The following is a 19,007-nucleotide window of genomic DNA, read 5'->3' as shown; positions in this document are numbered from 1 at the left end:
ATTATTATTATTTACAAATTTCAACGGGCTAGCATAAAAACATCTCAAACTGTCCCATCCCGTACCATCACAAAGCAACAGGCTGTTGTTCTGCAGCAGCTCAGCGCGATCGCCAGCGCGTGTCGCACACAGCTGTCGCTTTGCCAAAAAAGAACAGATGATCTTCTACAACAGCGGCACCGTCCTGCAGGACGGAGTCACACCTCACACCACACAGCACTGACAGCAGCACAACCAGGGCGGGTCGGGTGACGGTGACGCTCCCAAAACACTGGATGCTTCTATTTTTTCTAAACCCACGCCGCCGCGCGTTCTCAGCTGATTATGACGTAACGCGTGCAGTTTAGCCCACGAGAAGAGAGAGGGAGGGGGAGCTAGCCAGGGTAGAGAGGGCTTGTCAAGTTATGATCGTATATATGGGACATTGTAACGGTAATTATCCTGCTGTAACAGTAGTACCGCTAGCAGTAGTAGTGGTACTATAGTAGTACCATTTTGTCACGAGCGGGGGATCGCAGGGGGGCTTGTCTGTGTACAGTCTGTCTAGTGTCTGCGCGACTGTCACGAACAGAGAAACGCTTTACCGAGGAGGAGGCACTGCAGCTTCTACGATCAGCTCTCCTTCTGAACCCACCCACATACCGGCCTACCTACCACCGCACACCGCCTGGAGCTACTCCTCACGGGTCCATCCAGAAGGTATAGCCTACTGACGGTATGTACAAACAGCTTTGTTGAAATGAGGTGACATAACTCTGAGCGTGTACCCATTTCATCTGTACACTCTGCTCTCAGTCAGAGTTGCAGTCCTGTAAGGGTCCATTTGGAACCCATTTATGGAACCGGGTCCCTGGGCCTGGACCACACTTTGGAGAGCCATAATTTGGACTACTGGGTTACAGGGTTGAGAATTGTTTGTGGGCAATAGTATTGCAGCCCACAATAGCATATACTTTTGTTTTGTTAGGGGACCAGCATAACCATATTTGGTCATATTTTGTCACTGTGTCTCAAGTTCTGAATTTGATGTTGTTTTACTGTCCTCCAATTAGAGAAACCAGACATGCTATAATAAACTGACATCCCAACACTTTGAAATGTGTGTGTGTGTGTGTGTGTGTGTGTGTGTGTGTGTGTGTGTGTGTGTGTGTGTGTGGGGGGGGGGGGGGGGGGTTGCGGTGGTGGTCCTTCCTTGCAGCAGCTGTCAGATCAGATGCCATGACAGTCCGTTGAAGCTGTAAATAACATAAAGCCATGTCCCCCCCTGGTGTCCAGCCTCCGGTTCCTCACAGGGGAATACCGGGATAGACAGACAGACCAGTTTACTTTAGGCTGGTTTGGAACTCCCCCTTGGCTCCTCCCTGTAGTGCACTTACGACAGTGGCATGGGGGTAACTGGCAACTGCTATGTAGCCATCTAAATGGAACTATTGGGCCATTGGTCAGTTGCTAATGGCAGAAAACTTTCTGAATGGTCATTAACGTATTATTATTATTATTTTGTTATTATTGCTGTTAAAATGCCATGAATAGATTCTAGATTAAAATGTGGGACTATGCCTCTAACTTCTCAAAATGAAAACAAGCAAATATATAAATAAACATGTAATAGTGCAATAACTGCGTGAATACTAACAAAGTCACCCTTTTACTAACTCGCACACGGCGTACATCCGGCAGAACTGCTCAGCCTGGTATTCCTAATAAGTATATAAGTAAATTATGCTTAAACGGCTAAACCTAACCTTATTCCTAAATTATCCTAACCTTAACCTCAGTAAAACGAATACCGGACATCTCACCCCGGAAAGTGAAGACATCTCACCCCTGGAAAAGCAGGGGTGAGATGTCTTCACGTTTAGGGGTGAGTTGTCAGGACAACTCACCAAAAGTGGCAAAAGGGGTGAGTTGTCTTGTTACCAGTAAAACGATGACAAAAACTAACTCTATTCCTGTAGTAGTAGAACCCTAACCCTAAACTTATTTCTAACATTATTCTCAGTAAAACAAAATAAAGAATACAAGAACCGCCGCACCGAGCGTCCGGCGTGAGGTCGGCGGAAAAAAACAAGGGCGAGATGGATTATGTGCGACGGTACTTGTTACCAACTGCGTTGGTACAGTATAGATAACTGCAGGTAGATTGAGACAGCAAAAAATGAGCAAAGGAAACACATTATAAACGGTCATGTTAAAATAAAACAGAAAATGAAGAGAGTAAAAGTACGGTATAGGCAACATTTTGGGGGTTGTATAGGATTGTGCTTTCCGTTTAGAATGGAAATGAAGAGGTGTTTAACATTGCTGCTTTTTGTTGTTGCACCTGCTAGGTCTGGCGAGGCCTGAGGAGGCGACATGGTCGATTACTATACCATCCTGGAAGTGTCCAAAACAGCCTCTCAGGAAGACATCAAGAAAGCGTGAGTTACCGTATACCAGGGTTCCCCAATACATTTTCCTCAAGGGCCATATTTTGACTAGGGTACCAGGCTAGGGGCCGAGTCTGCACGCGCAAGGTCGAGGTCTTGCCCTGAAAATTAATTTTCAGGGCAAGACCCCATTTGAAAAGGATGCCCAGTTTGACATGCATAGGCTACTGACCCCCATTTAATGCTATTTATATCTGGGACCCCCCCCCCCGCCTATTGGGGAACCCTGCCGTATACTGTGGAGCTAATAGAGTTGCCAAATAAGGGGAAAAGCACACACATCCGCAGTCTAAAAAGTGCCAGGTGCAGGGCTAAAGTCAAAATCTAATAAAAATAGAGTAAGCACACTGGATCATTCTTCAAATATTTAAAATGTATTCTCCACCATACAGACGTGATCTTTCGAGCCTAAGCGGCTCTTCCTCAGTGATTAATCAAATATGACGTGTCCGAGGAAGAGTAGATTAGGCTCGAAACGTCAATGGTGTAGAAGACATTTTTAAATTTTGGATTTGTGCAGACTCTAACTCTTCATTAGATCTAATTTTCATTAGATCTAATGAAGATGCCCAGTGATTCTTAATTCCAATCCTGGAGGCCAAGTCTAGTTAGTAGGCTATTAGTAAATAGCACTGGTGTACTGGTGAGTAGATTGATGGATAGAATGGGAACGAAAACAGCCTAAAGTATTTGATCAGATCATGGACCATAAAATCACACTGTATGTCACTTTAGAATAACTTGTTCATTTTAAAAGTAATATTGTTTGATAATTCATGTTTTGCCCCCTAAAATTATGTGGTATTTTGTCAAGAAACGCAACACAATCCATACCGATTATACTCAATATAGTATAACATCAAAATAATTTATGTCAATATGTCAATTTTTAAACAATGTGATGCATGCATGTTTGTTTCAGGTACAGGAAGCAGGCGCTGAAATGGCATCCAGATAAAAACCCGGACAACAAGGATGAAGCAGAGAAGAAATTTAAAGAACTGGCCGAGGCCTATGAAGTTTTGTCTGATAGTAAGTCACAACACTGTGTGTGCTTAAACACTTCAATGCTTCATTGACAAGGGTCCCCCAGGGTACTTGGTCCCCTCCTTTTCCCCCAACAAAGTTTTGCAGAACATTTGCTTATTATTATTATGTTAATAATATAGGGATGCTAAGTTCCAGTGGATAAAGCTATGGAACACGAGAGTGAGTGACAATAACAACAGGGCTTTACAACATTTGATTCTTAACATGCAACATGCAAGCTTGTAGATTTGCTATATTATTCACTATAAGGGAAAATTGACATGGCCAAAATAGAGATGCCAGGTTGAAAGTGTTTACATTGACATTGGCAACAACCCCCTATTTTCTTCAGTGGGCTAAAGTGAAAGCATAATTATTTTCAACATTAGCTCTATATAGTATATATGTGTTCGTAGCTGTTAACATGCCATTCACACTGAGCTGAGTGTCTCTGAAACGCCAGTTGTCGGTGACGACACTGAATTTAAAAACTACAACCCCTACTTCCTGGTTTGACCATGACATTTGTTCGTAGTGTTTACAGCAAAAATAGCGATCTTAACTTCAGAAAATATGAATGAAATTGATGTAATAATGGGGGCCTTAGACTGGAACATAGAGGAACACAGATAATGTTCAAAATAGAGAGGAAGGGGAATTTTCTCTGTTAACATGGATTGTATAGTAATATTGGTGGTGCTATAGAGTATTTATCATCAGCTCAAATGCAGCTTGTGACGTCGGTGTTTGACTCTCGAAATGAGCGTGAGATACACTGCACTTGGTTCTAGTTCATAAAAGAAATGTGACCCTACCTGGCCTCCATTCATAAAATATGTGGAGAATCTGATGTTTACATAGCTGGTCACGCATGTTTCAAGCTAGTGGACACAATGGGATAACTGGAACATGCCATTGTTCTGTTGTCTCATTATTTTCATTGTTTTGTAGCAAAATGTTTTGACTTTGAGCTTTTTTGTACTATACGGTATGTGTATGCCTTGGTCGTGTGGGTTAGTGACTACGGATGCTGCAATGTGCATCTCCATGTCGTACAATAGTGTCACACCAAAGTAGCGAAAATAGCAGATCTATTAGCTCACAAGTTGCATCGTGATGCATTGTGAACTGAGCTCACAGATCTGCAATTTTGGAAAGACATTTAAAATCTCTAAAAAAGTTTCGAAAAATGTCCCTATAATAACATTCCCAAAGGGGTAGAAGGTTGAAAGGTTTAAAAAACAAATGAAATCATCTCCCTCCTATCACTATATTATATTCTATACCAGAGGTTCTCAAACGATTTTGGCTCAGGTCACCCCTGTAAATAACATTTTCATCCACGGCACCCCTGAATTACATTGGTACTAGCACCTTACATTTATGTCTTATTACGGTACGTATCCGTTTCCATTTAGGATAGATTGAAAATAACTTTATACTTGACATTTAACCACTTGAACCCTATCATCCATATTCTGGGAGGAACATTCATTAAAAATAGAAGATCTACAACACGTCACATTGTGATGCGTTGGGAGCTTGTATTTCTGCTATCTTTGGTGAAGAGATTTTAGCATAGATTGAAAAAGAGTGCACAAGGAGTGCAATTCAAGTCCGTTTCACTCCGTATAGAGGATCTAAGTGGTTAAACTGAAGTGATATTAACATATTCCAAATATAAGTATTCTTTGGCACGGCACCCACTTTGAAAAACCCTGTCCTATAGGCTACTATATGAGTCATGAGTCTCGTTCTGTGTTGTGATCTCAGGTCTCTCACAGGAGAACTGTATATGAGTCATTGATTTAAATATTTCAACATACTGTATATTTAATAATATTTCCATTTTGTGTGTTTGTGTGGACCTTTGCGTGCGTGAGTTTGTGTGTGCGCGCGTGTGTGTGTGTGTGTGTGTGTGTGTGTGTGTGTGTGTGTGTGTGTGTGTGTGTGATGATTAGATATACAATATTATGTGTGATCACTGTGTTTTTAAGTGCCATGACTGAGTCATACTATGTTACCATCCTATAGAGAGTAAGCGGGAGGAATACGACCACTATGGCAGTGACCGAACGAGACACAGAGGTAAAAAAAAGGACCAAATGTTCACATTCAACAACGCACAGTTGAACATGCTGTGCCATAGCATACATGATATGGAAGTAATCCGTCTTTTCATCTTCTCTTCTCCATCTCTTTGAACTCCTTTCTCTTCCTGTTCCCCAAACCACATCCACATAGGCACATCTAGGTCCTCTCCTACAGATTTCTCATCAGATTTCCCAGGGTTCACCTTCACATTCCGCAGTCCAGACGAGGTGTTCAGAGAGTTTTTCGGTGACCAGGATCCATTCAACAACTTCTTCGGTAAGTAATTATTGTGTTGTGTTGTGTTGTGTTGTGTTGTGTTGTGTTGTGTTGTGTTGTGTTGTGTTGTGTTGTGTTGTGATGTGTTGTGTTGTGTTGTGTAAAGATTTGTGTGTAAAGATTAGTTTGTATATAGTTTGTCAGAAAGCAAAGAAAAGGAAGAGGGCTAAACAAACCAGTTATCCCTTTGTTTATTTTACACTTGCTTCTAGTCAAGGCTTTCATTTCAATCAGCCATTTTCCATCTATCCTTCAGATGACTTTTCGTCCTTCGGAGGCATCCATGGGCATGGTTTCCATGGAAACGCAGGCCCCTCTCGTCTTGGCCCCAGTCGATTCTTCTCCTTCCCCTCAGCAGGAGGTAAACAGAGTTTTCCCACTAAATGGTGCATTTATATAGCACCGTCTTGCTCAAGGACACTTCGACACTAACTCTGGGGGAGGCCGGAATCGAACAAGCGGCCACTCTACCCCTGAGCCACTGCCGCCATTACTCTGTTGCTGACTTGTTAGTTAATAGTTGTGTAATGACTCAGTCAATGCTAGCCTAGACAGTAGACACAAAAATGATGAAACTATAACCCAGCGGTACATGTATCAACGCTCCTCGTCTCTCCCCCAGTGGACTTCACCTCCTTCTCTTCCTTGGGGGGCATGGATGGGATGGACAGCATGGGAGGACCCGGAGGAGGGATGGGCAACTTCAAATCCGTTTCCACTTCCACTCGCATCATCAATGGCAAACGCACCACCACCAAAAAGTACAGTATGCATTTCCGTCCTTTGCCAAATCAGCTGACCTGGGCCAAGTTGCATATCTAGTCCTATTATTCTTTCTCTCTTTTTCGCTCTCTCTCTCTCTCTTTTTCATTAGGTTGATGTTGGTGCTAAAATAGTAGATTAGCATATAAAGGTTATTTGTTCAACGTGGTTATATAGGTATCATGAATAGAGCGGGCTAGTGAAACCAAGTTCACTGAAAGTTTTACTGTAACTGTACTTTCCTGTGAGTCATTTTGAGATCCAATTAGAATCAATTAATTATGGGGGCACGGTGGCACAGCTAGTAGCGCTGTCACCTCACAGCTAGAAGGTTCCGGGGTCGATGCTTTTGCTCGAATTGGTTGCAAAAAAAAAACAAATCAATTAATTATCCAGACAAAAAACATTTAATAAAAATGAAATCAACAAAATGTCACACACAAGTAGTTATGACACATCTGGTACATGTGTGGCAAAATAAATAAATAATCCAACAAAACTACTACTATGTCATGCCTGAATGTGCTTCAAACAATGAAATCTATCTAACACATTCCACGTGTCCTGTGTGTCTGTGATAAGACTGCAACTGGATGTTTGAGTCATTTTGTCCTTGCCCAGTGTGACTTGTTCCAGTTCGTACACGTGTATCAACTGTAAGTGTAAATCATGGTGTAGTGCTCACATGCAACCCAGTGACCCACACAACTATAACTGTAAATCATGGTGTAGTCATGTAGTGCTCACACTGCAACCCAGTGACCCACACCATGGAAAAGACAGTTCACTGTCCTGTGAAGTAGAGCCTGACCGATGCCCAAATCTTGAGAGTCCTAGCCCAGCAATTACCCATGTTTTAACCGTTATAATGTTAAAAAAAGGGCAAATAACGTTTTGATAGACAAAAGCACTATTCTAAAATAGCATCCGGCTTCAAGTGATCACTTTGTGAGCATGTAGACCTGATACTTTTGGATGTTTTTGAAAACGTAATGCCTAAAATAACGACGCCATGTTGCATACGTTTTGATACCGATAAAAAAGTCTAATATTGCCCGATATATCTGCCAGACCAATCTACTATGAAGTGTCCTCACCATCGACTGATGTTAGGGTGCTGGGAAGATGCTGGGTTTGTTACTTACTGGTTGGGTAGTTTGTCCTGACAAAGGTTCTTAACAGGAATGAATCCATGTCTGGCGAATGTTTGTGCATATATAATATATACCGGTGCATATATAAGAATTATAATCCCAGCACTGTAATTCACTGACTTTAACTTTAATTTAGCCTGTTTTTCATGGCACTTCCTCTGACCTCGATATCCATCTGTGTGCGTGTGCGTGTGCGTGTGCGTGTGTGTGTGTGTGTGTGTGTGTGTGTGTGTGCGTGCGTGCGTGCGTGCGTGCGTGCGTGCGTGCGTGCGTGCGTGCGTGCGTGCGTGCGTGCGTGCGTGCGTGCGTGCGTGCGTGCGACTGCGTTTGTGTGTGGTCTGCAGGATCAAGGAGAATGGGCAAGAGAGAACAGAGATTGAGGAGGACGGGGTGCTGAAAACAGTCCTTATCAATGGTAAACACACCCATAGTGAAGATCCTCTACTGCCAAATTAGCTTTAGGAACTTTACCTAACTTCTAATACTAATCTAACTTCTTTAAAAGGATCCCTGGCCAATAAGCCTTATATGCCTTAATAATGCCATAATTTCCCTCTATAACTAAAATAGACCTTAAATATTTTATTTATTTTTAGAAACAGTTCATCTTTTACTCAAGCGGGACAATGCCTGTTGCAAGTTAATGATGACGTCATTTTTCCATGTGGTCCAGGTCTATGGAATGTTTGAAATGCATGTGAAAATAAAACTAGTTGAATAGAGCATTGTTTATGTATTAAGGCATAATACAGTTTATTAGCCATGGATCCTTTAAAGAAATTTAAAAAAAACCCACACTGATCTGTTTCTTTTTTTTTTTGTTTAAGTTGAAAGTGGTTAGACGTGTGCCTGTTTCAGTGTATTGTTTGCGTGCTCATCATGAATACATCTGCCCGCAGGCGTGGAGGACGAGATGGCCCTCGCACTGGAGCTGAGCCGACGAGAGCAACATCCCTCTCCCCGCCAGTCGGCCCACAAGCCACGCCTTCAACCCACCAAACGCCCAGCCGAGCCCGAGAAGCCTCGCCCCAATCTGCACTCTACGGCCGCGCAGCGCTCGTTTAGCTCCGCCCCGTACTTCCACTACGGGGCCACCGAGGACGAAGCCGACGAAGACCTCCAGATGGCGCTGGCGTGCAGCCTGTCGGAACTGGAGGCCCAGCAGAGAGCTGCTGGCGCCGCGACCACTAACTTCATCTCAGGTGCTGGGGGCGGGGTTAATGTCACTATTAATGTGACGAGCGAGGAGCATAGGGATGGTGGGGTTACTAAGAGTGTTAAACACTTCAGCACAGTCGATGGCAAACTGGTTGAAAAAGAGGGGAGAGGTGGCGAGGACGAGATGATTGAAAATGAGGATGGAAATATAGGCGGGGGTTATGGAGCTAGGGGGAGGGACGGGGAGACGGGTTCAGGTCAACCAAGGGGACCAGGTGTCTTATCTGGGGAGCAGCCAGGCAGCAGCCCCCCTGTTCCAGAGACCCCCAGAGCTGCTAATTCAGCAAACCACCACAGTGAGGATGGGGAGCCTGCTATAAGGAACAATGACAATATTGTGAAGAAGAAAAAGAAGTGTGGCTGTATTGTGTGCTGATGAAATGTGTGCTGATGGAGTGTGTGTGTGACTGTGTGTGTGTGTGTGTGTGTGTGTGTGTGTGTGTGTGTGTGTGTGTGTGTGTGTGTGTGTGTGCGTGTGCGTGTGCGTGTGCGTGTGCGCGTGCGCGTGTGTGTGTGCGACATGCGGGTGTGCGTGCATCTTGCTGTGCTGTGCTGTTTTATACTACATTTTGTGTTCCGGGCAGTGCCTCCATTGATCAATCGCAATGCTTTAAAAATGTTTAAAAGAGAATGAGTTGAGATAGGGAATTCATTAAAATATAGTTTTGATCATGTTACAATGCCAAATCTAAATATTCCCACATACGCCTAAATTCCCAAACGCTAAGCTAAACATTATCTATGAATGCATGTCTTAAACAAGAAAGGTTCAAGAAAAGAAAGGATTCAATAATTGGCTTAAATACGCAAATCCTTTTCTATACATTGTGTTGTGCTAGTGACATCACCATAGCCAAAGCCAAATAACAGACCCAGCATAATTTCCAGCAATGAATGTAGGAAGAGCTGTCCACATCAAATAACTTTATTGCCATTGTCAACTAGTACTGTACATTGTGTGCTTACTGCTACAGAAAGTAAGACGCACACAGGCTGAACAGGTCCCAAGGTGCAATGTGTTATAGTGGAATTTTGTCAGGCTCCCTAGCCTCCCTGGCTAGAGTTGTATCCAAATGACAAGTTATAAGTGAAGTCTATTTTCCTCCTATAACAAACATTTCCAAAGATTGAAACATAATTAAGTCAGCCCTAGTTTTGGATCCAAACATTAATGTTAGTGATCCTTAAATGCAGGGTAAGACTAAACTAAATGTTGGAGTTTCTGCACTTAAATATGTTGAAGTTAGTTCCCCTGTGTGCCATTTCTTGCCTCAATTTTTAATCAAATGGAGACTGAGACGTTTTGTTGGGTAGAATGGTTAATTGTCCAGTCAAAGCAAAGCAATAGGTTGCAGTGGTTTCTTTCCTAACCAGAGCATTATGATCTAATGCGTGACAAAGCACAAAATTATCAAAGATATTTTGTTAGTGCCTTTGTGTGTGTTTGCTGTAGTTTACTTACTTAATGTGCCATTCATAAAGTCATAAAAGTCATAAAAGGAAAACATTTCTTGGGTGTCTGTCTGGTGGCTTAACCAGATGTGTGCACCTACGACATGCTCCTTGTGAGTTACAGGGGATCTGGATTTGAATCCGAATCCTGTCTCTCCCCTCTCTTTGCCTTGGCTTCGTCTCTCTAGTGTACACTATCCTGTACATTAAACTCTGCGGGAAATGACCAAATGGCGACAGCTTACCGGCCTCTTTTAGGAGGCGCTGGTCAGAGCTATTTTTCGGACCGAGCAGAGCGCTTTTAAAAGTTCAGAACAGTTTAACCTTTTACCTAATAATAACCATCATGAAGTTGTATTTTCTTAAACGCAGACATACGAATGAATTTATCGCAGATTCACCAGTGTCAGCTGCACTGCTCAATGCAGAGAAAGCCAGCAGTGGTGCCCACTGAGAGAGGTGACAGCCAGCCGCGAGGACACTGACAGCATTGTCTATAACTATAACAGATTTATACATTTTAGGCGGGAAATATGCCACACAGTGCTCAATCTCGATTCATTTCACATAATATCTACACATAATATCTATCTAGGGAAGCATGACTAAATTACGTAATTATCCATTATGCCAGCAGTGACAAATCCATTGTCCAATCAATTGCCAAATTGATTGGCAATCAACCATTCTCAGTGTCTTTTAATTCCATTGGCTATTATTGGTCTCACTTTTGACCATTTTGATGGAGCCATTTTATATGAATCACTTGACTCCTGAACTGGGACTGGGTTTCATAACACCTAATTCCTAATTTAATACTTTGTTGTATGACAAATAGCTAAAATAGTGTTGTGAGCTTGACAATCAGTTATTTTCGCTGTTTTGAAAATGTTTACATTTTTTAAATATTTTTAAAAAACAATATCATTTTTGCTATAATATATCCCAAAATGATCTATATCCCAAAATAGGGATGCCAGGTTGAAAGCGGTTAAGCATCAGTGGGGAAATGGCACAATATCCCCATGTCAGTATTCAGTAGGAATGCCAGGTGTTGACTGACAGTGTGATGCTAGCTAACAGGGAATGGAGGTTGACTGACAGTGTGATGCTAGCTAACAGGGAATGGAGGTTGACTGAAAGAAACAGAAGCCGGCTTGTCGCTTGTGACAAAAATATCCTATAGGTTGAAACTTTAGACCATCTGAGAACATCTAGACTCAATTCTAGAGAGATAAGCAAGTCATTTCCCATTCACAGTGATGGCTGCTTTCGGACAAATTACACTGTTAAATCTTTTAATGTTGTTATTCAGTTACAGGCAGTCAATTGAATTGCCTGGATCAGATTGCCTGCGAGTGTGTGTGTTACTGGAACCATAGCTCATGCGTTTAGCATGTGTTAACCTTAATGTAAAAAAGGTGTTCATATTTGGGGTAATGCCCTTTCAGTTGTCTTAACAAGAGGCTCTCATAGCTTCTCCTAAATGTCTGTGTATGATTGTGAGGCAAAAACTAAGACTAGAGTCTAAAAGTAATCCTAACTGCCCTTAGAGGCTGTGCTGTTCCTTTCACCCCACATGACCGGTTTGAACCAATCTCCCTGTGCTCGTCTCGCTAGTGGAGTTAAGAACTCATGCCCCCATGTACACATTATCTGGTTACATACCACAACAAGGGGGCATGGCGGCCAGCAAACGGGTGCATTGATAGCCTATTAAAGGCTTTATAGGAGAGATACATGTGGGCACAGTTCGGCCAAACAGTGACACAAATCTCATACCTTAACTAATTCAGCCTAAAATAGCTTTGCTCAAGTGTATCCACCACATTCAGCCACCATGTACCTTTGATGAATGAAGTGAAGCCTATTCAGAGCTAGTACAGGTAGCTAGTTCATCTGATTGGTGCGGGCTACTTAAACCTCTGGCTTACTGCTCATTGTTTTTGCTGCTGCTCTCATCTTGCGGCTCTGCTCTGCTGCTACTGGTTGTGCTTTAGCTCTAGAATGTTCTTTGCGCTCCTAACACAGCATCCACCTGTGGGTTTTTATAAGATTCCCTTGCTATTCCATCCCATTTAATATCTATTTGGCAGATCATTTATTTATTTATTTTCATTCTTACTGGGAATTTATGAATTCAGACAGTGCCTTGCGCGAATGCGTATCGATATTTATGCTAAAATAATCATGTTTATGCTCTATAAATATATTTATTTAAATCCAAGAGCTGGAATAAGCGACAGAAGGAGGTGGCAGGGAGAGTTGTTGAAGAGTAGTCTTCCTCATATTGTAGTGAAGCAGCAAAGCAGTGACTCTCGCAATGACTCTTTAACCCTGTCAAGTGTTTAGTAAGGGTTACCATGGCACTGCTGGAGAGAACCCAGACTGTCTGCTGTACTACAACTCACACACGCAATGGAACACTAGCAACTGTCCTTCTGACTGAGTGTTTTCAATGGGACTACTAGATGATATAGATGATATAATGATTTCATTTGGAATGTATTTTACAAGGGAGGGTGAAGTGAATAGTGCCAATTGAAGCTCTGATGAGACTGGATTCAAAGATGCATGTTCAGTGTGGGCCTGTGGGGCTAAACCGCAATCAAAAGAAAAACTGAATTCACTCTCCTCATAGCTATAGTGGAAAAGAGTATTTTGTTTACTAATGTATGGCATAAAGCCTGATTTGTACTTGGTCGTGCGGCGATGTCACGCTCCGAGAATAACTCACCTACAAGCTTGCAGTGGTGGAAATTAACTAAGTACAGACAGCTTGAGGTATTTGTACTTTACTTGAGTCTTGAGCTCCACTACATTTCAGAGGCAAATATTGTACTTTTACTCCACTACAATTATTTGAAAACTAATTACTTAGTAGATTTTGATTATACAGTAACCACTTTAGACCTACAGTATATACATTTCGGCCATTTGAAAACAGCTGATCTACAAGCTCACAATGTGAACTTCTACATCAGCTGTTTTCAAAAGATGTTTATACATTCGAAAACTTGAAGAGACATTCTGCATAATGAATACTTTTACCTTTGGTACTTTTAAATACATTTAAATGCCACTATACTTTTGTACTTTTACTCAAGTACATTTTGAATTCTGGACATTAAGGCCTCACTCAGACCTTTACTACATTGCTGTATGCTTGTTGGATGAATGTTGTGTAGTGTCATGGCCTCCCCAATGCATTTCCAATGGGAGTCACATGGTTTGACACAACATTTGTGTTGTATGAGGGGGAGGGGCGCAGTCGATAACACAGCCGAAAGCCATACAACAGCTTGTAGTCCAAAATGTGGACTACAAACCATGTGACTTCCATTGGAAATGCATTGGGGCGGCCATGACACTATACAACATTCATCCAACAAGCATACAGCAATGCAGTAAAGGTCTGAGTGAGGCCTTACTTGTAACAAAGTGTTTCTATATTACTTTTACTAAAGTAAAATATTTGAGTACTTTTTCCACCACTGTCTGCCACTCTCGGTGCGCAACACCATGCCACTCTCGGTGCGCAACACCATGGCACTCTCGGTGCGCAACACCATGGCACTCTCGGTGCGCAACACCATGGCACTCTCGGTGCGCAACACCATGGTACTCTCGGTGCGCAACACCATGGCACTCTCGGTGCGCAACACCATGGTACTCTCGGTGCGCAACACCATGGCACTCTCGGTGCGCAACACCATGCCACTCTCGGTGCGCAACACCATGGCACTCTCGGTGCGCAACACCATGGTACTCTCGGTGCGCAACACCATGGTACTCTCGGTGCGCAACACCATGGTACTCTCGGTGCGCAACACCATGGTACTCTCGGTGCACAACACCATGGCACTCTCGGTGCGCAACACCATGGTACTCTCGGTGCGCAACACCATGCCACTCTCGGTGCACAACACCATGCCACTCTCGGTGCGCAACACCATGGCACTCTCGGTGCGCAACACCATGGCACTCTCGGTGCGCAACACCATGGCACGACGGAGCATACATTAGGCTCAAGGCTGAAATAACTACACGAGGAAAGGCTCATGTTATACAGTATGCATGCCCAAGTTCTATATGTTTGTATTGATAGCCTACCTTATATTGTTATATATATATAACGTTTTATTATCTATTAGCATGTTACCTATTATCTTTTTTTGTATTTGATTTTTGCTACTATATAAAGACAGACATTTCCCTTTACAATATTTTGTTCAGATATTGCTAAATGTATCATTTAAAATGGTTTCATTTATTTCATGTGCTTCATTGAGTTCCGAATGCATTAGTTGCTTTGCTTCCATCGTTCTTGTCAGAAATCAAGCGCACCTAAAATTGCAACGTATTGAGATATTTCAAACCATTTTAAAACAATTTAACTCTAGTCTGCTTGTTAAAGTGGTTTTGTCATTTCTCCTCTTCAAAATGTCATCTGTGAATGTGGAGAGAGTGAGAAAGAGAGGGGTGTGTTATAATTGTACAATATCAGACTGGCGTGTTTTATTTTTCATTTATTTTCCTCTCTCACAAAATGTTAAAAGGGTTAAAAAACAGAAATAAAAGTTCAGTTAAAAGTCAAGTGTCAAACTTGTAAGTGTCAGCAATCCACATCAACTTTATTGTGTCTTTTTTTTCTTTTCTTTTTCTGGTGTTATAATAACTTTGCTTTAATGCCACAGTGTGTCATCTGTTGGTGTTAATTGTGTAGCGAAACAGAGCCTGGTTAGCAAGTCTAGTCACACTTGACATACACTTGACAAGTGTACATATTGTACTCTTGTTGAAGAGTGGGGGTGCTCTTGGGGGTTGCATGATACTGCCCATGATACTGATCTGACATTGATGACACTGGCCATGATACTGACCATATTTCTGACATGATACTGATGATGTATGTCACAGGTCGGTGACATGGCCTGTCACAGCCCTGTCACAGGTTTGTCAGGCCCTGTCGTAGTCCTGTCACATGGTAACATATTACCATGGTATGCTCGCTCATATAGGAACATTTTATCATAACATGGTGCGATGGTAACATGACAGGGCCTGTGGCTGTGAGAGGTGCCTGGTGTGACAGGGTCTGACATCTATATACAATACTTACTGTATAATCGTAACAATCGTAACCAGTCTCCCTGGGTGGGAAGTAGGCTAATAATTACAGAATAATCACCTACTAAGAGTCCAGTAGAATCTGATATTTGGTAATCGATGAGATGTTTTCGAAATTATATAAGCAACACAATAAAAAATAAGTTAAGTAATATATAGGTAATACTTTTATACAGATTAGGCTTCAAGGAAAAGACACTACTATTACATTTTAGCTAAAATGTCACTTATGCACGACATTATATTATGTGGTTGTTGTTTAGGTCATAAGTGACAAAATAATTATACTGAAACAGAGTAACTACAAAGCTACATTTAGATTTATATATACATTTTCTACTATTACCCCATATTATGATTACATTATATAAATTAATTTAAAGGTAGGGTAAGTGTTTTGTTAAAAGGTTAGTTTTAGGTAATAATTAAAATGACCATATTCCTTTTATTTATCATCTGATCATTTAAGTTAATTACTGATCTTTCTTCTAATGTTGTTGTCTGTCTTTTTTTGTCTTTCTCACACTTCCTAATTCCTGTTTCAGACTCAGACTTCCAGGCCTTTACGGGCTAATCTGATTGGCTCATGCTGCTCTGTGCCCCACCCCCCAACCCTGAGGTAAAGACAGTCTAAAGCTGTAGCACCCACAGACATAGAAAGATAGACGCCTCTTTCACTGCTGCAATTCATTGGAGCGACATGTATAAAACTGAGGGCGGAAGTGCGCCGTTATATGGCGCATCCCCGGCATCCAGTCACATGACTCACGTCCCTTCCTTTCAAATGGTCACCAACACGGAAGCTTGCCCTCACTTTTTCACATACATCCCAGAGCCGAAGGAGGCATCTACCTTTCTATGTCTATGGTAGCATCAATAAACTCCCTTATTGTGTGTGTAATTCCTCCCCTTACCCTCTTCCCTTTAAGCCTAATACATTGTAAAACAGACAGCGTTGCTTGTTGAAAAGAAATCAAAGATTGTTTTTGGCAAGCAACATTGTCCTACGCACAGACCCCTTGCACGAGATTGTAAACCACTGAGATTATAGAGTGTAATAGAATGGATGGTTTATATACTGTAAAAGCAGTAGTCTAGTCTCACAAGCCAGGCTGTTGCCTCCCACATTTTTCAAAATGCTTCTGTTATACAGTCTGGACTCCACAGAAGCTCTGAAAATGAACCGGGATAAAGTGTTGTCTTTACAGTGTCAGTGACCCAAATCTGTCCTAATATAAATCAAAATAAAGCCTATATAGCTTGCTGCTTATCAGAAATGGAAATTCTAATAGAAAATGTAAAGATATTTTAACATACGTTTGTGAACGGAAATGTCAAACAGATGACAGCTTCCTTTCTTGGCTTTCGGGAGGTGTAGTTCCATTAGAGAGATTGTTAAATAGTTGTCTGGCGTCTCAAGACTAGCGCCCAACCAACACCTCACTGGGTGCAGCTTCCTGCCACTAGCAGCACGACCTGGGGGTCATCACATGGTTATACCCCACACCTCACCCCACATCACCTTAACCACTTTATTTATATTATTATTATTATTTTTAGTATAAATACACTTTGAAAATAGCTGATCTACAAGCTGATAAAGTGAGCTTTTAGATCTGCTTTTGAAAAAAATTGGGAATGTTTTGAAATGTTTCACCTATAATGTCATGGCCAAAATAGGGACACCAGGGTTAATGTGGGTAAAAGTCGTACGATTATGCGGCTTTTCTCTAAATCACTAGCAGTTAGACATATTACAATCATTGAAATACTTATCTTGGGATTGGAAAGTCAAGATTTCTAAACATCTCCCAAACTTGGAAAAACAAGTCGGTTCCTGGCCTGAAGAAGTTTTGATTCATTTGATTGAAGAATGTATTAATAGTTTGCAGAATTACAGTACATTTCAAGCACAAACTCAATACAAAGGCTGTTAACTGTTAGTGGACGACCCAATTAAGCATTACACTCGTTTCCAATAGGGTCCACCATGTTCAAATCAAAAACATTTAGAGACGTACAAATAGACACTTCTAATAGACAGAACAGGAATTCATCAACCTAATGAATAAATAAAAAATCAAATACAGCAACAACTGTATTTTTCCTTATGTGTATAGAAAAGGAAAAACACATTGACATGAGCACTTACTGTAGAAAGCAGATTATGGATTAATGTACACATAATTGAACCCATGTTGGTTCATGCATCATCAATCGTCACCAATACGTTTGTCCATTGATGCACTATGCATAGTATGATGCAAGAGCAAAAAGGTGAATATGGCCAGTGCTTGTTTGTAGTATACAGGTGTTACTATGGGGCCGCATACGTTGGTCCGACGTAATAACAGTCCGACATGCGTGGCTGGTTAAGACTCACCCGTGGCACCGACATGCGTGGCCGGTTAAGACTCACCCGTGGCACCGACATGCGTGGCCGGTTAAGACTCACCCGTGGCACCGACATGCGTGGCCGGTTAAGACTCACCCGTGGCACCGACATGCGTGGCCGGTTAAGACTCACCCGTGGCACCGACATGCGTGGCCGGTTAACACTCACCCGTGGCACCGACATGCGTGGCCGGTTAAGACTCACCCGTGGCTTGCACGGTTAGGTTAGGGTGTCAAGACTATTGTGTGTCGGAACTGTTAGGACGTCGGACCAAAGATATGCACCCGTTAATATGATGAAACGCTGACATTTAAATCTGTCCATCTTCTCCTACAGGTTAAAGGTCAAACTCCCATAAAGCACTTGTCTCTCTCTGCCCACCTGGCTTCTCTACCTGCTGAAAGACACTTTTTTCCCTTCTTTTTCAAAGTTTTATTTGAAAATGCAAAGCAAATTGAATGACACATACCTGACGTGTGCTCTGTGTATGTGAAGTGGTGTGTATGTCCGAGATGATATAATGTAAAGAAAGACTGGAATCTTTGTATTTTGAATCTCGTAAAAACAGTTCAAATCATCTCTGCATTAAAAGGTGATGTTTAAACTACATTTCAACTCTTGTGTTCTGGGGAAAACATTGCAGTTTACACACTGTCACACCCCTGTCTCAGGCGGGGTAATATGAACACCAGGAATGGCGAGGCAACACAGTTGGGCAGAGTTTTAACAGTAGTTTATTTTCTCAAGTGCATAATAAGTGACAAACCAAATACAGAGGAGACCGAAATATCTGTAATTGAAAATAAAATGTATATTCAAAACCAAGTATTTCATATAGATAATGTAAATCAAGCAATCATTTTAAATCATTATATATATATATAATATAATCAAGTATTTGTAAATCAGGCCTTTTTAATATAAAGCAACTCAAACACCATAAATCAACATATCTAGATACAAAAATGCATTTCAACCATGGTTATAAAATGATAATCAAAACATCACCTCCTCAGAGACTGACACCTTCTTGTCCAACACCAGCAGACAGCAGACTGACTGGAATAC

General features: G+C 41.8%; 1 protein-coding gene across 1 annotated transcript; it reads left to right on the top strand.

Annotated features, from left to right (window-relative positions):
• Positions 1-301: 301 nt before the first annotated feature.
• Positions 302-18,535, top strand: dnajb2 (DnaJ heat shock protein family (Hsp40) member B2). The gene is made up of 11 exons (XM_079518200.1): positions 302-719; positions 2,331-2,420; positions 3,352-3,461; positions 5,493-5,546; positions 5,703-5,828; positions 6,085-6,189; positions 6,451-6,589; positions 8,089-8,159; positions 8,644-8,946; positions 16,090-16,163; positions 18,276-18,535. Exons 2-10 carry the CDS (start codon positions 2,356-2,358, stop codon positions 16,116-16,118), a joined length of 1,002 nt encoding a protein of 333 aa, XP_079374326.1. The 5' UTR covers positions 302-719; positions 2,331-2,355; the 3' UTR covers positions 16,119-16,163; positions 18,276-18,535.
• Positions 18,536-19,007: the final 472 nt, after the last annotated feature.

Source organism: Electrona antarctica (genome assembly GCF_951216825.1).
Source record: "Electrona antarctica genome assembly, chromosome: 13".
In the NCBI taxonomy this organism is placed as follows: Eukaryota; Metazoa; Chordata; class Actinopteri; order Myctophiformes; family Myctophidae; genus Electrona; species Electrona antarctica.
Note: the sequence above shows the minus strand (reverse complement) of the source record. Positions and strands in the feature narration are given on the sequence as shown.